The 19,754-nt window shown below is 38.9% G+C and overlaps 3 protein-coding genes across 4 annotated transcripts; 2 read left to right on the top strand and 1 right to left on the bottom strand.

The window, feature by feature from the left end:
* Positions 1–682: 682 nt before the first annotated feature.
* LOC136786123 (WD repeat-containing protein 26) lies at positions 683–5,152 on the bottom strand. The gene is made up of 12 exons (XM_066747634.1): positions 4,962–5,152; positions 4,011–4,276; positions 3,426–3,662; positions 3,165–3,324; positions 2,904–3,074; positions 2,514–2,687; positions 2,214–2,399; positions 1,865–2,131; positions 1,658–1,803; positions 1,284–1,492; positions 1,011–1,205; positions 683–822 (listed from the first exon to the last, which is right to left on the bottom strand). Exons 2-12 carry the CDS (start codon positions 4,022–4,024, stop codon positions 767–769), a joined length of 1,815 nt encoding a protein of 604 aa, XP_066603731.1. The 5' UTR covers positions 4,025–4,276; positions 4,962–5,152; the 3' UTR covers positions 683–766.
* Positions 5,153–6,217: 1,065 nt separating this feature from the next.
* On the top strand, positions 6,218–17,651 carry ex (expanded). 2 transcript variants are annotated; one of them, XM_066746378.1, is made up of 10 exons: positions 6,218–6,884; positions 10,917–11,086; positions 11,498–11,597; positions 11,694–11,773; positions 11,837–11,916; positions 12,173–12,416; positions 12,511–12,786; positions 12,867–13,032; positions 13,112–17,504; positions 17,591–17,651. In XM_066746378.1, the coding sequence occupies exons 2-9, from the start codon at positions 10,973–10,975 to the stop codon at positions 15,406–15,408; spliced, it is 3,357 nt and encodes a 1,118-aa protein (XP_066602475.1). In that variant the 5' UTR covers positions 6,218–6,884; positions 10,917–10,972; the 3' UTR covers positions 15,409–17,504; positions 17,591–17,651. The 2 variants fall into 2 exon arrangements, with proteins under 2 accessions (XP_066602475.1, XP_066602477.1); XM_066746380.1 differs by lacking the exon at positions 6,218–6,884 and adding an exon at positions 8,698–8,913.
* On the top strand, positions 17,632–19,748 carry l(2)k09913 (lethal (2) k09913). Its single transcript, XM_066746397.1, has 5 exons — positions 17,632–18,072; positions 18,149–18,424; positions 18,485–18,753; positions 18,820–18,997; positions 19,056–19,748. The coding sequence occupies exons 1-5, from the start codon at positions 17,980–17,982 to the stop codon at positions 19,194–19,196; spliced, it is 957 nt and encodes a 318-aa protein (XP_066602494.1). The 5' UTR covers positions 17,632–17,979; the 3' UTR covers positions 19,197–19,748.
* Positions 19,749–19,754: the final 6 nt, after the last annotated feature.

The raw sequence follows: 19,754 nt of genomic DNA, 5'->3' as shown, positions 1-19,754 counted from the left end.
GTAACGTGGCATCGGCCCTATAGCAATATATCAAATTCTCATTGATCACAATCAAACGCGTGAATAAATTGATGTATCATAAAATAATGCAAAGAATTATTTTATATTTTTCGATTTGCTGGCATTTAGAAAATATAATTTTTTTTAATTCACAATTTACAAAATTAGTTACAAATATGAGACGTGAAATTTTATTTACAATAGTTTATTTATGTATTTAATTAAATTTCACATCATTTTGTTACCATTCAAAAACATATCAGATTTATAATGCCACGAGTGCCATATTTTTGTAATTTTATTCTTATTTATGCGTGCCAAGTTTTATCATCGCAATGATTCTAAAACAACTTATCTCGCACTACATCATCATATAATTCTACTGTATTTATCATAGTTATACTTTTCTTAATTTTCGATTATTGTTAAAGTTATAATGTCACTCTTGTTAGTTTCAAATAATGCACGGACTACGCACAGCGCTGTACGAAATCCGCATTGTAATGGAAATTAAATATACACGCAGGCTTCCCCCTCTCCCAAACCACACTAAATTATTAGCTTTTCTGATTCATCAGAAATCAGATACTAACATTCTGCTTCCCTTGTTCACCTTTGTATATGATTAGCGATACCCGTTTCAAGCTGGTATCGAGGCACAAAAAGGGAATCATCGAGGGCAGAAGGGATTTGTTTGAGACAATCAACAGGACAGTCTTTTGAACACCATGAAGTCATAAGAACACTGACGTTGTGTAGTATTACGCTACGACACCATTTCATGCCAGTTGCTTCCATTTGACGAATTGCTCTCTGTGAATGCTGAACAGATAAAAATATATTATTCATAATATTAATTAAAAAATTCTTTTAAACAATCAAAATGGAATAAACTGATTAAGTCGAGAAAAATATACAGTTTTTATACCATGTATGAAACATTATTAAAGCAGAGATATGCTTGTATCGTTATTTTCGTAGTAGAAAAATATGTAAGCAGTAAAACCAACCAGTCTTTTCATTATCCGTCTTTTCTAGTGAGGAGGATCTCGGACCCCATATTCTAACAGTTCCATCGTCCGACACTGATGCCATCATTTGATGATATACAGGGTTCCATGAAACGCAGTTTACTGTCCTACTATGTCCAGTTAAAGTTGCTATTGGTAGCTCCCTCTTAATGTGCCACACATACACCTTATTATCTAGACAATGACGATCGAAAAAAGTTCTTGAGAATGCCTTCTTATTAATATTTAATACACACCCAAAGCGAGCCTTACCTTCGCTACCAGAAGCAATGAAATCCTGATTAACGCCTCCAAAGCAGCTATGAATTGTAAAATGTCCTTGAGTCACACCCTGAAATCTTCTAACTAGACAGCGATCTTGTAAATCCCACAAGTGAACGCCTTGATTTGCAACATTTAACAACGCAAGCCTATCTGCTTTATTAACGCTGAACGACATTACTGGATGGTCTTCTTGTAATCTGTAAAACCAATGAAAATTGACCAATTTGTTGAAAAGATCTTAAGAAGTCCATTGCCCGTATTCGCATACATTACTCCAAATCAGGGGTTTATTCAATTCGAATGACGTCTATAAATACGGACATATATTGCGTGAAAAATATCTATAAAGTGCATTTACTTACATCGTAAAATCACATAGCTCATCGAAGTTGTAACCTCGAATCCTATGATGAGAATCTGCTGCCAAAACAGTCTTCCCGTCGTTTCTACACCACAGACACTTTACGCGTACGCCTTCCCAGGAATCGGATACATTGCCATCCATATCCTGCATACAAAAGGATGAGGATAATTCTGTTTATTCTTAAGTAAAATAATACAGAACTTACACATTGATAAAATTGGCCACGGAGGCCACCAGTGACAAATTTATTAGAATCTCGATGCCAAGCACATGCCGTAAGTGAGTCATCGGTGCTTTGACTTAATTTTACTCGTAATTCACAGTCAGGTGTATCGACGCTCCAAAGCCACAATTCAGGGCAATCTTCCGGACCACAAGCTATCAAGTGGCTGCTATCCGGACTCCACGCTATAAGAGCTACACCGTAAGTATGTCCTTCCAACGTCTTTCTATGCGTTACCCTTAATGTTTCCTGCAAAAAAACAATAAACTTAATATTAAATAGAAAGCAGCAGGGCTCTTCAAATTTCAGCAGTATGACAGAGACTACTTACAGGATCAACATCCCAAATCATGACTGTCATGTCTTTAGAGCCCGTTGCCAGCTTAAGGCCATCCGGAGAGAATTTACAATACCAAACTTCATCACAATGATCATTGAGTACTTGTGTTGTATGGCATGGAAATTGCTCTTTGCTGCAGCTATGATCCACGAGCAGAGAAACATTTTCCAAGCTTGTCTGTATCACGATAAAAATGATAAAATATTTACGAGACAAAATACCAATGCGTAAAAAATACCATTTTGTTCTGACTCTCACTAAGTATTTTTATACACAATGTTTAAAGATTACCTGAGTATGTGTTATATGGTACGTGCATTGCTGATTTTGCATCTCTACAGCTTGGCAGAGGAGAGAATGAAGCCGACGCGGTGGTAGCATAATGGATGGGGGTAAATATTTTTGCAGTCTATCCATCAAAGCAGCCCTGGAAGCTGAGCCTTTGCCGTCCCAGCCAGCACGTGTCTGTCAACAAGTGTCTATTTGCTAGCGATCAAATTGTTATTTATACGTTAGTTTCTGAAATTGCCTACGCACGTCTGGTTGTCGCGTCTTTGAGTAGTTACAACTTAATAAAATATTTATTTTGAACATTGGCATACTGAAAACCTGACTGCTCAAATAGAATCTAACCAAGGGTATTACATACTATGTAATATTTGTTTTGTAAAAGAGCAATACCTGAAGTTCATCTCTACCACTGCACATCATAAATGCAGACAACTGGTGAACACGGCCTGTGTTGTGTCCTAAAGGTGTGAGTTCATGGCGTAAGACTTGCAATGCCTCGATTACCAAGCCCTCCTCTAAGTATTCTAAATATTTTTGTTCTAAGAGTAAAAATTTCATTTCCTGTAGAAGAGAGAATAAAGACATTGATTAAATATAAAAGAAAATTGTGTAGTTTCTAAGAAATAATGTATAAGAGGAACAAAATCTCACAACTAGACTCTGGTTAGCACCATTTAAAAAGGATTTTAGTTCATTAAGATCATGATCTGCCTTATTCCAGTCACCATCCATAACATGCTGTCTAAACTTAGCTGCTGCAGGATGATCCAATCTACAGCCTGATTCTTGCATCAGAAGATCTGCTGTACGACTGTATAAATATAATTTTAATAATGTTTACTAATACATACAATAACGAAAAGACTATTGTAGATAAGAAAGAATAGACAACTCATAAATTTCAATACATACTCAAGTCCAACTGTCTTCAGATGTTGACCAATGAGCCTAACTATGTCCTGATTTGTTTTGTCCATAATTTTAGGAGGTCCAACACTTTGATTCACATCGCCATTGACACCATTGATGTCATTATTGGTTTCTGGAACTATGTTGCCATTGGTATGGGGCCCTCCCGAGTCAGTTGTTGCCCCATTCTGTTGAGGTCCAGTTCCAACAGCTCCGTTTGACGTCTGCTGCTGCATTATGCTGTCATGCACACGGAAATATTACCCGTGATTGCAATGATTTACTAATTGGTAGTTATGTTCTTGAGACTACTAGGTCCTTTCGCTGGACCTTTGTAAAGCTATTAAAACATTATATGGTCTGTGTGTAAGAGTAATGACTATTGCGATGAAAGGATTTCAAGAAATAAGTAAAACAGCTGGAGGGACAGCGCATATGAAAGGAATCCGACGTCGATACGTCTTGAGATTCTGGAAGGAAGAAGATAATTGTGAGAGCGTCGTAGAGCCAAAGGACGAAGGGGATGAGTCCCCTCCGTGAGTTGACTAAGCGAACGCAATGCTCCCAGGTTGGAAAGAAGAGCGTTACCGATAATTCTCCATGTCGGAGCTGGTGTGGTGCTCGTCCGCTGGTCCTAGGGTAGTTGGGAGTGAACTACGCGACCTTTTGCGCGGTGGCGGAGCGAGTCCACCGTCGTCCGACTCGCCGCTCGAGGCCAGGCTTATGCACGTATCGCCCCGTTTTTCACACGATTGTTGTCTCTCGTCCCTCCTCTTCCTCTTCGACCTCGCTCACCAGCTTCGCCCTGGCGTTCTCTCTTCCCTTCCTCTTTCGAAGATGCTCCTTTTTGATCTCTGCTGAGTAGTGAGTACTGCTGAGTGTTGTTCATCCAATACCAGATACCTTATTCTTTCTCCCTCCCCCCCCCACCCACTATTAAATATATAACACAGTTTTTCTCCTTTGACACAATTCTTTTTCTTCTCTCATTAATACTCCCTCCCCCCTTTTTCTATTTCAATTGTTCACCAACTTCTTATCTAACTTAATTCTCCCAAAAATGTCCCTGTTATATTCACTAAATATACTTCCAACTTTACTGCTGATCGAATACTCCCCCTTCTCTATCTATCACTGCTTCTCTCTGTCTCCCTCTCTCGGACACATACGCTTTCTCTCTCCCTCTCTTTCTTTCTTTCTCTATCTATCTATCCTCTTCCTACACTGCGTTTCCCTTCTTCCTTCTACCTACGCCTTCTCTACCTTCTAATTTGCTACCCCTGAAACCCCTTGATCTCTCAACCTGCTACAGACACGAGCAACCACACGCACACGAATTCACCCTCCCACTTACACACACACACATACAAAAAGCTATCCTTGAAGGAAAATTTTTAATTCGCCTTAAATACCGTTACTAAAAGAATTGATATGTCACAGCTGCTTCAGCAAACAAAAACAAATCTCCTGTTCAAACTATCCACCAAGAATTCTCCTGTCTCTCTTTAATCTTTACTATTCTCTTTTCGGCCCACTTACATTTACCATATACTATTAATCTCCATCATCACTCGATTGTATTAGTCACTATCGCGAGATTCGCATATATCTTTTTCTTTGCGAGTTGTTCCGTTAATTCTATTACAAGAATTAAAATCCTTATGGTCTTTCTTTCCCTGGCATTTGCCAAAACGGACAAGAACAATGACTGCCACACAGCTGATGCTTGTTTAGATCTCGTCGTTTACGTCACACTCTACTCCTCTCTTCTTTTCTAGATAGGCTCGCTGACTCTGACGAGCCTCCTCTTTCATTGGTTTGTGGCTCGTATCCCCTTGGAGATTTCCTCAAGTTAGCCATGATGCGAGTCTACCAATTGATTTTCTTCATAGGTGGCGACACTGGCGGCACCCCTCTCCCCTCTTTTGCGACTTGCAGCTTTTTCAGCGGTACATTTAAATCGCTATAGTTAGGTATTTAACTTACACCTTAGAATAATTTTATCTCGTATTGATTCTATTTAATTCACATTTTTCCTAAGATTTTTGTTAATATGCCATGTGTGAAAATTTTTATTTTCCAACATCTTAAACGAACCTCATACATCAACTCAGTCGATAACATAAAACACGGTTGACAGTTGACACATATATATACATACATATATATTATATTCTTTTGAGGTAACTCGAACTAAAAATTAAACCAAAAGCTCAACAAAATAGTTGAAAACATGACCTATTATTATATAAATGCGATCTGTCATTGAATAAAAAGTTGAAAAGATAAGTGATGAATAAATAATTAATAATAATATAATACTGATTATTCATATAAAGTTTCTTATAAAAAATATAATATTTATTAAAAGAATCTTACATTTTTACTTCTCACTGATGGTTTAATTGCGTTTCTATGTTGTAAATTCCGAGAAAACTTGTATTAATGTTGACTAAGAGAAATGTTGTTTTATATTAATAATGTAACTCTTTATTATTCAGAAAACGTATTATGAATGTAGAAAGTTATGACATTGAAAATTTGAAAACAAAAAAATGAACTCAATTGATTTAATTTTTAAATTATTCAATTGTTGAAAAGGGTTGGATAGTTTAGAATATTGATAGATTAACTTGGTTTAACTATGACATTGGTTATAGCATCATATAGCAACTATGCTATTATTTGATAATGTAGGTATATTGAAAGTAACCCAATGGCAACATCAGGCTAAAGTCAGCCATAGTCTGTTTCAGTCTTTCAGTTATGGCAGAGAATGCCAAGCAATGGCCAAGCTGGCCTGGCGGCCGGGCCTGAGCCGGGGCCCGGGAGGCGGGACTGTAGAGCCACTAGAGTCAGACGAGTCAGTTCAGTCAGTAGCCAGTGGCAGCCACTGCAGCCAGTGCCCACTGCCCAGTGGTAGCCAGCCAGTAGTGAGTAGCCACTAGCCACTAGGCCCACTAGCCAGTTTCTCGCCGCTGCTGGTCGGTGTAGCATCTGACTTGACAATGCTTTCCAAATTCTTCCCTAGTTTACTCTTTTTAACTAACCTAAAGAGCTCTAAAATTTCCCTTTAATGAAAAAGTGCACGAGTTTGTTGAATTTTCATAAAAGCTAACTTGTTTTGAAACAGCCATTAAGGCAGACTTATAATTGATTCGAATGCGAAAAAAAGTGATTTGCATGCCTACGAAGGAATCCTAAAGCTGTATATATAAAAGCAGCACATTTTGGTGTGTACGAAATGGAAAAAGTGTAAACTGTGTTGTGAAATGTGACGTGCACCACTATCTATGCTATCCTGCACTTTATTCTCTAGGAGTATTTATTTTTTGCATACACTTGTTGCACACGCCTGATATATTTCTCTGTACATGTAGTATCCAGTGTTCTTGTAACAGGATTATGGATGTCGTTGGAATTTTTCAATCATTCACATAAATTTTTTGATTACGTCAACAGGTAAATTCCTTATCTATTTCTTATAAAACTTAAAAATGTTTACTTTAAGGATGGTAGCTTTAACATTAGCCCCTTGGTGACTTTTATACGCTTTATTATATATTGTACCTGATGGAATATATATGAAGGAAAAAGGAATTTCCAGGTACAATATCCAAAGCGTATTGAAAGTTCCTGTTAGATATAAACAACAATTAGTTTATACGAAGAGAAAATGCATCGATCGGACTTTTACACAAGGAATGCAGGCTATTGGTGAATGGATCGATGAAGATTTCGTTAATATTCTTTGATCTTAACGGAATTCCGCTTTCTTTACCCGGTTTTTGATTTGTGGAGTACTTTCTATTATTTCTAGCCATTCATCGTCTCTCCCCAATTTCATGGTATATAGTTCTATATGTTCACCCTTTCTTCATGACTCGGTTCATTCTTCCCATTCGACATAAACATGCACGAAGAGAAGGATGTGTCAAGCCTGGTAGCTAAGATCTTATATGTGACGATTAAGAGATAAAATGAATTTATTTGGGCAATGTCAAGGAAGGCATAAAAGCAACGGATTTTGTAGTATTACGAGATTCGGATTATTTTATAAGCGGTCGCATCTTCGAAGAGTCCACGTGTTCGATATCGAGTAATCTTATATAGTAATCAAAACTTCCTCTCCGTCACCACTTCTTGTTTATTGATACAAAGAGGAACGAGCTTAAAACCATCACGATTCCTGAATTTCTTCGTTAACAGATGTTGCTCAACATGGTTTCACATTCCACGAAAGAATTCAAATTATAGCATCGTCCATTATCCCTCGTTGTTCTTCCGCGAGCATAAAATTCAGTGAAATATCGACATGAGTCATTTCGTATCTATGCAGAGACACGTGAGAAGCAAGAAATGAAATGATTTGGTAATAAAAAAAGACTCAATAAACGTGATTGAAATGGGAGGGAAAGAAGAAATATCTCATTGGATATGGAGGTCTAAGATAGAAAGAATAGAGAATGCTGAGGTTGGAATAATTAAGCTGGCATCTGGAGTGAAAAAATATTGGCGAAGGAGCAGCGGAGAATGGACAGGTTGATGAAGATTCGAAAGACGATGAGACGATGAGAGGAGCGAGAAGGCAGTACAGAACCGAATTCGGACTACTCGAAGACAGCAAAACTGAATCGAGAGAGTGTTCGCGAGTTTAACACCAAGCAGGTAAACGGAAGGCTGGAAGTGGCAGGTAAACGAGGATGCTAGCAGCAGGTAAACGGAAAAGAAGCGAGCGGTCTCTTAACCCGAAGAGGAAATCTCTGCCGAGTGGCAAATAATAATCTAATAGAGTAAACAAGAGATTTACGATTCTGTACAAAGCATTTTATATATAGTATACTATAGGAAGAAAACTCGCAAACTCGTGATTAATGAATAAAATATGCTAACCGTGTTAAACAGAGATTGTATATATGTATGGAAGGAATAAATAGAACCAGAGAGCGAAGAACGAGCTAGTAATAATTAGTGAGTTAGCGAGTAAACAAGTGCAAGTAAAAGCGAGTGGCAAGAGGCAAAAGCGAATAAGCAAGCGAGCGAGTATTGGAAGCATGGGGCAGGTAGTCGTCGAAGAGAGGCTACAGGATGAAAAAGGAAGGAAGCAGGAGGAGAGTGGCGGGAGAATGAGCGTAGGATGGAAGAGTGCAAGGGAGGAGGAGTGGAGAATCAAAAAGGATGAGGGAGAGAGAGAGAGAGAGAGAAGAGCGAGGGGGGGGGGGGGAGAGGCCTGTGGAGGTGTAGGTAAGTCTAGAGTGGTTAGGAGGTTGGCGGTTGGAGGTTCCAGCTTCGAAATTGAAGGCGGGGATTCTCTTTTGCTCTCTTTCCCTCTCTTTTGCTCTCTTCTCCTCTCTCGATTCTCCTGTGGTTTTCTTCACGGCGAAAGGGCGCATTCCACAGAATTCCACCGTGGATGCACGTGTGTGTTACGAGTTACGGCTCATGCCCGCTGCCGTGCATTCTCAGCTGCCTGCCTGCCTCACCGTTTGCAGTTTGTATTGTCCAACTGTTCTTAGCTTTATATACTGGTCCATTCTGGGCAGGAATCAACCGCTATCTCTTCTACTTCCTTTTCTCCCTCTTTTCTATCATCTTCTTCATCCCCATGCTCGACTTTGTTTTTCTCACTTCTACTCTACCGTTTTCTTCCCCCTCGCTTATTACCCTCTTGCTTTAAATCTCCAGATTTAAATTCTACCTCATTTATCTGCATTATTCTCTGCGCAGAATTTCAAACCTAAAATCATTTTCCCTCATCTCCTCTTTACTCCCGAAAATACTGCTTCCCGTTACACGAAATAATAATCTGCACGAGAGATTAGTTCCGCATACATTTTTTGAAACTAATTAATCGATAAATATAGCTTAGCAGCATTCGTACGATTATTGTTATTAATTTTTCACTGAAATTTGACACAAACATTCTCCAGTTAGTACTATGTATCTTGATTGGGTATACCCATTGAAATCTCATGCACAAGAGAGTAGCTCGCATCGGACGAATAAGAGCTTGAAGTTAAGTTTATAGTATTTAATGGGCGAGAGTTGTTGAAATACGATTATTGCAGTGGATGAGGTATTAAATGATGAAGAACGGTTGTAAGAGAGTTTGAAAAATGCAGATTGGTTTGAAGTGGCCATCAATGAAGAATGGAAGAAAATCGAGGCCGTGTTTGTATTCCCGTTTGATTCGGAGGAATCTCGTCATTAATCGGATCGCCATTAAAATCTGCAATAGCTTCGGAGGATGAGGTAGGGAGAAGGAGGAGGAGGTGGAGTTGGGGGGGGGGGGGATAAAAAGGGACGAGGGTGTGAAGAAGGGAAAGGGGAGGTGGGGTGGAGGAATGAGGAATGGAAAGGAGGGTTGAAAGGAGTATATAAGGAGAGATGGAGAAAGAGGAAGAAAGAGGAAGAAAGAGATAGAGGGAGAGAGAGAGAGAGGGAGAGAGACGAAAGAGAGGAAGGAAGACTGGTCCCCCTACTACTACGTTTCTTTGGACTTGGCTCTTCTCCCCTCCCTCCTGTCCCAAGAGCCATGCTCGTTTCAGATCGGTTCGACTCGTCTCGGCTCGGTTTCGTTCCACTCCTTTCCTCTCTACTCCGCTCCTCGCCTTGCTCCTGTCCGGTCGGTCAATTCCTCGTATTACACCAGGTTTGTGGCATGGAATGCGGGCGTCCTTCGCTCGCATCGAGCACCGTCCGCTCGATGAGCCTCGCGCGCTGGCGTTATCCTTCGTCAGTCCTTCGCTTATACTCCTTACAGCTCGCTTAAATTAACCTGAAAAACTTGGCGCGCTCGTCGTGCCTGAAACTCACTCAAACTACTCCAGGCCATAGCGGTTTGCCCCGATTTGTCACGATTTGCCACAATTTGCCTCTAATTTGCCCCAAATTTCTCCCCCCCCCCCCCTCCTCCTCCTCCTCCTCCTTCCATCTATTTTTTATACACAAACCGTAGACTCGACTTGCCTCAATTTGCTCCACTTTAACATTAACCAGAGGTTAACGAACACTGATCGTTGCCTTAATTATAAATTCAATTCTTGGCCATATCTAACCCTATCCCAATATTTACTCCGCTTTAAAGTTACTTTACTTGCATATTTTTTCTGTCTTATCATTCTTATCCTACCTTGACTCGCGCCATACCCTACCCTAAACTCTTGCGTTTCATTTTTGCTTTCTTTTGTCTCTCATCTCGCTATGCCGTATGAATTTTAATATCCCGTATTATCAAACTGTTGCAATCAATTGGCAAAAGGCTGATGTTCGCAGATTATCTCGTCTCGTGTGTATATATGTATAGTAAATAATAAAAAAATGATGTTTGATTAAATTTTGAAATATTAAGGAGCTTTTTAAAGAGTAAAAATTCACAGCATCACCTTGAAAAGGGGGTAGAGCTGTTATTTTATGTTGAGCCGAGAAGGCAGACCAGTTGTAGTAAGAATAAAGAGGGGGACAGAGTGGATGATGGGGTGATTTTGATTTCAGAGTGAAGTAAACGCTGGGGGACGGCGACGTAACGGCGGCGCAATGAAGCATGCAGCATGCGTGGTAGCGGTGTTACGGCTGCGCGGTCCTGCCTTCAACCCCTGGTGTCCGCCAGCCGCTATCTCGCCGTACACGCTCTACCCGGTGACCCTCTCTACTTTGTTGTCGAGGTACACTACGTCCAAATCATTATTAATTACTCTTTGCTCTTTATCAATCTCTCATTTCTCGCTCCCAAGCATTTTAAAAACCAACCACTCCTTCCCGAACCTGAACTATCTTTTCAGCCCAAGTTCACTTCAAAATGCAGCACCATTCTCCATTCTCGTGCTATCGCGGAAAATCTCACGTGTCCGCCTTTTTGCCCCTTCCTCAACATCCCAAAATTCCAATGAAAAAATCAAGTCACGTCTTACAACGTTCCACGAGCGAACCATTTCTCCGAACTACTTCTTTCTAATTCAACGACCCCCTTGAGACTCGCTCCTCTAAAATATTCTCTCGTTTTTTCACCAAACTCTTTCCCTCGTCATCGATCATTGCAAAGATTTTATGAGAATAATGAATGCTCTATTTTGCAGGCAAAATCTCGTGTAAAGGAGGTCTACGCGCAAACATGTATAATTCTTAGCCAGCAGGGTATGCAAGAATGCGAGCTCTTTGGCTTGGCAATATTATCAGGTACCTGATCATATCAGAGTTTAACAAGATTTTATAGTGGTCAATTCTCTTTAAAAATAATATATATTATATTATAATTATTTAAATATATTTCAGATGGCGAGTATCTTTTTGTAGACTCGGAAAATAAACTTAGCAAATACGCACCGAAAAACTGGCGAAACTCCCATACATATGTAAGTTATTGTAACAGAAGCTTAAAGATGAAAAATTAATTAAACGCATTTATGGTTCTTCAGGGTTTAGACAGCAGTGGACGGCCAGCTTTTGTATTATACTTTCGCGTACGTTATTACGTTGATGCACCATTGCTCTTAAGGTATATACAGTAATATTACTTTTCAAAGTTCTGTAAGAAATCTTTCTGTAATGAAATGGCAAGATATTTAGAACGATTTTGTCAAAGAGTGGCTCTCGAAGATCTAACTGTAAAAACATTGATCCAAAAAGAAAAAAATTTAGTTGGAAATCTATTTACTTGCAAGAGAGTTTTAGGAAAAATGTGTTGTATTATTTAAAATAATACACTGTACACACACATGCGCTATATTATATATTTAAAAAATTATATTTAGCGATGAAACGACGAGACATCATTACTATTTGCAACTCCGGGACAACGTGGTCAGACATGGGGGCGGTGTGGAGAATCTACATCCCCAGCACCCCCTTCAGGAGTCAGCTATCGTCGGTTCTCTGCTCACGCTGGCTGGCCTGGCGTTGCAAGCGGACCAGGGTGACTACTCCGAAGAGAGGCACCGATTGCCCCACGCTGGATTCAATGGTTACTGCAAGCCCACTGACTATCTTCCAGCTCACGTAAGCCACCCAACTGCACCCTGTATTTTCTAAATCCTCCCCCCACACCCAAAAAAAAACTACAAAAATATATATCAATGAATCTATTTGACAGATGTGCACGGATACGAATATACTGTCGGTGCTGTCTGAGCAGCATCGCGAAAATCGTGGATTATCGAGGGAGGACGCTGAACTACAATATATCCGCGAGGCAATGCGTCTGGATGCGCCGCTTAACGCACACCTTTACAGGCTCCGAAGAAGCAAGAACGAGGTCGGTCCAGGACGAATACTCCTCGCGATATCCGCACGAGGAGTCAGAGTATATGGAGAGGAAAATGCACCCCGAGTATTCAGCTGGAACAACATTGGAAAACTCTGTTTCGACGTAAGCATTTTCAGATTGTATTAAATGATAGTTTCAAAAGAATAACACTTCTCACAAGATTCCTTCTTTCTGCAATGCAGCGAAAGAAGTTTGAAATCCGAGCAGTCGACCAATCGGACAAGCTTACTCTCTACAGTGGCTGCGACGATAAGAGCAAACTATTGTTGGCTCTGTGCCGCGATACTCATCAATTCTCCATGGCAATAGCGCAAAGAGTGACGGAGGCTAAGCAGCATGAGGAAGAGGGTATAAAAATATTTATATTTTTATTTGAATTTATTTATGGAAGAAAGACAGAAATTAACCTTTGAGTCATCGAAAACAGGTACCGAGATAGCCAGTGAAACAAGCGGAGTGTATACCCTGAGGAGCAGCGAGATGCAGGACGAGACTATGGGGAACATTTACTCGCCCAGAACGGAGACGAACGAGTCTTCGGCAGCGAGCGACGTGTGTACCTTAAGCTCCGCCCAATCGGCCACCGACGAGGCATCCGTCACTTCCGGATTCTACACGATTCACAGTGGACTTAGGTCTGAGACCAGCGACACCGATGATTACAGCGAGCACAGGCAGAACGAGGACCAGGAACCCATTTACAGCGTCTGTGAGGGCGACGAAGAGATCGACAATGTCATATCTATCATGTCTGGAGTGTCCTTGGACTTGAATTTCGATGAGTCAAGATCACGTAGCAACAGCCTATTGAGTTCCGGTAGTTTTCGAGGTGATGGCAGTGACCCTTCGAGCATTAGGCCACTCCTGTCCGCCGACGAGCTGTCCGATTTGATAGTGGGACGTTATCCACCGAGAAAAACCATCAGCAACTCGATGGATTCTGACTCCGACTACGTAACGATGCCACCACCCCCACCGCCGCCCCCTCCAAGAACCGACAGCGATAAACAGAGGCTAATGCCATCGGTGTACTCGCATTCTCACTTTACGCAACTGGATTACGCTACGATCGACCTGGAAGAAAATGCTTTGGCCAAAAGCGAGAAACCAGTCTCTCATCTATCCTACAGCGCTAACGACGACTATTTGTCATCCGGCACGGCGGATTCCGTATCGTTATCTACCTCGTACACCCTGCCACGTGAGAGGATTCAAATTCCGCCGCCAACACCACCGAGAAACGATGCGATAACACCGAGGGAGCCACCACCACCCCCACCACCCGCAGCGTCTAAATTGGTTGACATAAAAGGAGTCAATCAAGCGGCAACTTTGATGGAAAAGGAAACGGTTTGCTCGCCGTTAAGGATACAGAATCATACTGCAGCAATCGGGGATCCAGTGAGGGTCGTGCCGCTACCTCCCAAATCTTCACGCTTGATACATCCACCAGTCTATCCCGGTGACAAGATGAAACCAACCCCGGTCCATGCACCGGTCGCGGCTTTGGTAGTTGGGCCGAACAACTATCTGGACGTTCGAGCCTCAAGGGCAGAGCCTGCTGTTCTTTTGCCATATCTTACGCCACCCTTGACCCATCCCAGACAACCACCGCCCCCTCCACCGCCTCCCCCACCGCTACCACCGCTACCACCCCCATCGACTCCATCAGCGCCATCCAGCTTAGCCACGGTATACACCAATCAGTTGAGCAGGTCGCAAATCGAACAGTACAAACAACAGCTCTACTCTGACGTTGATTACGTAATGTTTCCTCTAAAGGACCCTGCCATCTCTAAGCAAGAGTACATCGACGCCAAGCAGGGATCGCTCCTCGCAGCAATGGCTGTTCATCCTCCACCCCCGAGTTATCCTCGTTTCAACAACAAAACTTCGGTTCTGTACCGTAGCACACCTTACCTACCTGATCCAGCTGCTACTTCCATCTCCAAATACGCCTCCAACGTTAATCTGAGCAACACGGATCCCAATCCTACCAGCTTGTACTTCAACGGTCATCCAAAGAACGCTTACACGGCCAGCACCAGTTCTTTATACAGCAACCACGCGACCAACTCGATGGGCAATCAAAGTTTCAAACGGGATCTCAGCCATGTCGAGGCATCATTTTCCAGAAGCGGCTACGACGACAATCTACGGAAATGCCTCAATAATACTTCCAACGCTACGGTAGAGTCCCTGCTGCAGCCCAAGCAACGCAGACTGCCACCCCCACCGCCCCCATCGTCCTATGAAATTCAAAATATGGAGAAGAGTCGTCCGCTACCGTCGGAATCCTCGACGTTGTCTCTGAAGAAGATCCTCAAGAGGAACAATGGCCTTGGCGATAAGAACGCGGATAAAGACGATAAAGATGGCATGCTGGACATTAGAACACTGCGCGAGAAGAGTCGCAATTTGGACCTACCGTTGATTTCCGCGCTTTGCAACGATCGATATTTGTTGAAGCAAACGAAAGCCTTCGTATTTCCCAAGCACCCGACCGATTCAGCTTTGTTAACGTCACCGACAAACGGGAGTAGGTGCGGAAGCGTGGCTTCGTTTAGCAAGAACAAATATCCGGTTAGTGGTCTATCCACGACTCAGATTGCTAAACCGCCGAGAAAATCGTTGACCGATACGCATAAGCACCCGACGCATGTCAAGGGCGGTAATAATACGTATAGTGCTGTGTCAACATCAGGAGCAGCATCCACAAAATGATATATATACTACCATACCTCTTTTATTGAAACCAGATATCCTTAAATTATAAATTAAAATAAGGTAGTGTTTGCAATGTTCTCTCAATATCAGTATAGCAGCGCCTGGTAAATTATTATGTACACGCTACCGTTGATCCCCTTTTGCATAACGATGCTTGATTGGTAATGCAAACCGAAGTTCTTTTTCTGCAAAAAGTAGATCTCTATACATGTAGAAGCGATACTATTTCATTTTATTTTAGCCAATACAATATCAACGTGATATATTATTTAGTCCCTTGCCATATGAGCATCCTGTCTCTCGTAGCTCTTGCATGATATCGTAAGACAAGGGATTATATACTTTATGTTTAATATGTACTAGAGATCCACTTTGCGTATAATCAAGTAAAATACTATTTAAGCACTTTTACTAAATAATAATAAAAAAAAAACAACTTCATCAGGAATAAAGACTAAGTAACGTATAAATAAAGCTGCACGAAAATCTTAAAATTTCCATCATTGTTCTTATTACTTAATTTAGAGTGCCATTTTATATTGTTCGATACTGTCGAGCTTTTAGTGGGAGAAGACAAAAACTGCGATACGAGTACTGCCACGTATAACTAACTTACTTTTAATCATTGCCATTGTTCATACATATAAAAATTCAATATGAGGCGCGGTTTGTAAAATTAATAGTATTTAGGTTAGTTAAATGATTACAATCTTTGCTCAATTACTTCAAGTTTTCTTGCTCAATTTTTTAGAATATGTTACAAATTTTCCACACAAAAAGTATTTCGGATTCAATGCTGATTGTCTTGTTGTATTTTCTGCATAATAAAAATTAGCGCACATTGTATTAGAAAAATAATCGAAAACTTTCTTTTAGTTTCGCATATCAACAACAATAAGTTAACGTTTTTTTTAACACTATATAGTTATATATATATTCGTTAGACGAGAAAATAGAAAATACTTTATACTTATATTGTATATAAGAATTAATAACCGTATAGTTCATTAAAATAGAGGAGCCGAGCCACAGAGCTTTAGATAATAATATAATGTTATATAATATTTATTTTCATAGTAAAATTCCATAACTTTATAGTAATGAATTTTGCAAAAAATATTGTACTCTTACCGACGAGCGTGAATGATTGGTATAACACTTATAAAAATGATAAATTTTTATCATAAGTTTATCAATATTTTAATAGTCTTTTTTAATTTGACGAAACTTAAAAACATAAGCTCTTGTACATTATATAATAGTATACTAGATACGTACATACATATATCGGGACCCTCGATACGACTGCAATTCTTTCGAGTTCCCTCTACTAATTAGTTTTTATATTTATCACAATTCTTGGTAGTCATTTATTAGCATTCCTATTTTATGTTTTCTGATGTAAAGAAGCAAAATATTTCTTCTTCGCGTATTTATCAATATTTCCTATATAATTATACCTATATAATACATGATTTAAGGTAAAATGACCCAAGCTAGGCCCACCTTATTTGTTAATACATATAATAAGTTTAGTTGAAGAAATGTTTAATATTAATAAAGAAAGTTCCAATGCAATTATTATTGTATTATTAATGTAGTATCTATTTTTAAAAACGTGTATCATATTCTTCACAAAATGCCTGTTTCGCCTTTCCCTTTTCACTTTTTTATAATATTATTACCAATGTTAATTGTATGTAGGAAAGTACTGACGTTATAAACCTGCTACAGGAAAGCAAATACTTTAGACTGGAGGAATACACGTTTTTAAAAACAAAAAGACCGTATCTTGGCAAGAGATTTACTACTGGTCAAAAGTTTGCCTGCTTTGCTCTTACTAACACTTACTACCGAGTAATCCGACCTGTGCCATACGCACGCACACGCATTTATATCGCACACAGCGGAAGAGAGGGGATAAAAAAATAATCTTACCAGTTTATGGCTATATGGGCCTGTTCTTTTTCGCTAAATTGCTTGACTGGTGTTATTAGTTGAAATAAGGCAAGTATTTTTATTAATCGCACTAGTGCAGCATTCCAGCGAACAAGAACAGACCTATTGTCAACTGATTTGGACTTTATATATACGTATGTATTTAATAGCATTTTTGCTCAACACATATACATACATTGCACTAATACACATATATACTCAGTAGGTGTATAAGTTTCAGGTTAAAGTTTTGACCAGTTTTGACTCTTTTTTAACTGTCACCATTGTCACTTGTATAGTTTAATGGTTTATTGCCAAGTTTATAATATTAGGCATAAAATCAAAAGTATTATTTTGGAGGCACACATACAAAATACTTTTAATTTTATAGAGTGGATTTTAAAGAATTATATGATGCACTTTAATTATTGATATGAAAGAAACTCTTCAATACTTTAAAGTTCCTTCATTATTAAGTTTAATGGACTTGTGGACTTTGTACTGCTTATTATTACGTTCAGTGATGATAATTCAAATACACTTAGGATTTATAAGCCTAAAATATTGTACACTAAAATAAGCTGCCTTATATGTTTTAGATTATTACAGAGAAAATAATCATATTTTAAAATGAATTTTTATAAAATCTCTATAAATATTATTGCCAAACAGCGGTCAAGTATTTACTCTCAATCTTGCTTATTAAACAGAAAGCACAATCTGGTAAATACCTTTATTCTTGCAGTGAGTAAAAATGTTTTATTTTAATTCTTATTATAAACATATATTATATGTACAGGTGATCAGTATGTTAGAGCATAGATGTATTTCCAGTCATCATGTCACAAAAAGTATTGAATTTATTTCAAAAGATAATGGTCAGCTATCAACTAAAAGCATGAAACAAAACCTAAGTAAGACTGAAAAGAGGCCTCTTTTGCTTATGCTTTGTTGGCTCTTGGCAAAACGCAAGCATGTTATGAAATTTGCTAATCTCTATTTGGAGCAAGGGTTTGACATTGCACTTGTGTCACTTAGTCCTTGGCAGCTAATGTGGCCTACAAAAGGATCTCGGGTAAGTATCTTTCCAGAAGGCAAATAAATTAAATAAATAATTCAATTATTTTTATTGTAGCTAGTTGCAGGAGACGTATTAAATTTCCTATTACAAAATGGAGCCTATAGTAAAGTTTTAGTACATGGATTTTCAGTTGGTGGTTATTTATGGGGAGAAATCTTAGATTTGATACAAAGCGATCGAACAAACTGTGACGGTGTTATCAACAGATTTGTAGGACAAGTTTGGGATAGTACTGCTGATATTTCTGAATTATCAATAGGTACTCCAGTTGCTGTTTTTCCAAATAATCCTGTTCTGCAATCTATGATGAAAACATATTTGGAGTATGCACTTTTAATTTATGTGCTTATAAACACATGTTTGTTTTTTGTAACAACAAATTATTTCAGGTGTCACATGAAAACATTTTATAAACAAGCTACTCAATATTATGTTCGCTCCAGCCAGCTCTTTCATTCAACAATTGTTCATGCTCCTGCTCTCTTTCTTGTCAGCAATACTGATCCAATAGGTACAGTAGCCAGCAATACAAGAGTACGTGAAACAATGGAATCTTTAGGGATGCAGGTATAATAAATACAAACTTTGATATATATTCTGCTATTAATTATAATTTTGTTCCTAGACATACATGAAAATTTTTGATAAGTCTCCTCATGTTGGACACCTTCAAAAGTATCCAAAGGAGTATGTAGCAGAACTCTATGCTTTTCTCAATCAACTAGATATGATACAAAATGAAGAGAAAATTAGAGCACGACTGTAATTTCTATCTATCTAATTACATTAACAAAATTTTAATTTCATTTAAAGATGTCAACTATAGCTTTTAAATCTCTTTTAAATGTTATAATCCATATTTTATATTTGTTTTGATTAGCTATATTATATCTGTGAGTAATAGTGATAAAAGTTGCACAGTAGATATATCAGAAAAATATATTTAAAGCGATGGTACTGTTAGGGATAAACTATTTCAAATTAAATCTTCTTTTGTGTGGTATATGATATGGTAATGCGACTATATTTTACTTGCAATAGTTAAATGCTTATTATAACTATCAAACCTTTAGCTATAACATAAGGTATTTTGAAAGATAAGTTTTAAAAGTACAATAAGAAATTTATATATTATACTGCTATATTTGATATTTTTTGGCAGATTAACCATTAAAAATTCTATTATTAATATAATAGTGATTGAAAAAAAGATTTAATAATTTTGGACGAAAGGAACAGGACAACAAATAATTTTATAAATAGTATTTTGTAAGAAAGAATAATTATTAATAAATAAAAATCTCCGTAAATGATAATATATTTT

The sequence above is a fragment of the Prorops nasuta genome, unplaced genomic scaffold, assembly GCF_024137725.1.
Source record: "Prorops nasuta isolate Cenicafe-Biocafe unplaced genomic scaffold, Cenicafe_Pnas_1.2 PNAS00003, whole genome shotgun sequence".
Classification (NCBI taxonomy): domain Eukaryota; kingdom Metazoa; phylum Arthropoda; class Insecta; order Hymenoptera; family Bethylidae; genus Prorops; species Prorops nasuta.
This window is presented reverse-complemented; position numbering and strand designations above follow the sequence as displayed.

What these genes read in the sequence shown, in the direction of transcription:
- LOC136786123 (XM_066747634.1), bottom strand. An exon ending in ACCATATAACACATACTCAG is followed by an intron (nt 2,400 to 2,513) that starts GTAATCTTTAAA and finishes ATCGTGATACAG; the next exon opens with ACAAGCTTGGAAAATGTTTC. An exon ending in GTGGCCAATTTTATCAATGT is followed by an intron (nt 1,804 to 1,864) that starts GTAAGTTCTGTA and finishes TTTTGTATGCAG; the next exon opens with GATATGGATGGCAATGTATC.
- ex (XM_066746378.1), top strand. Translation starts at nt 10,973, where the DNA reads ATGCGTGGTAGCGGTGTTACGGCTGCGCGGTCCTGCCTTCAACCCCTG. An exon ending in CTCTCTACTTTGTTGTCGAG is followed by an intron (nt 11,087 to 11,497) that starts GTACACTACGTC and finishes TCTATTTTGCAG; the next exon opens with GCAAAATCTCGTGTAAAGGA. An exon ending in GGCGAAACTCCCATACATAT is followed by an intron (nt 11,774 to 11,836) that starts GTAAGTTATTGT and finishes ATGGTTCTTCAG; the next exon opens with GGTTTAGACAGCAGTGGACG.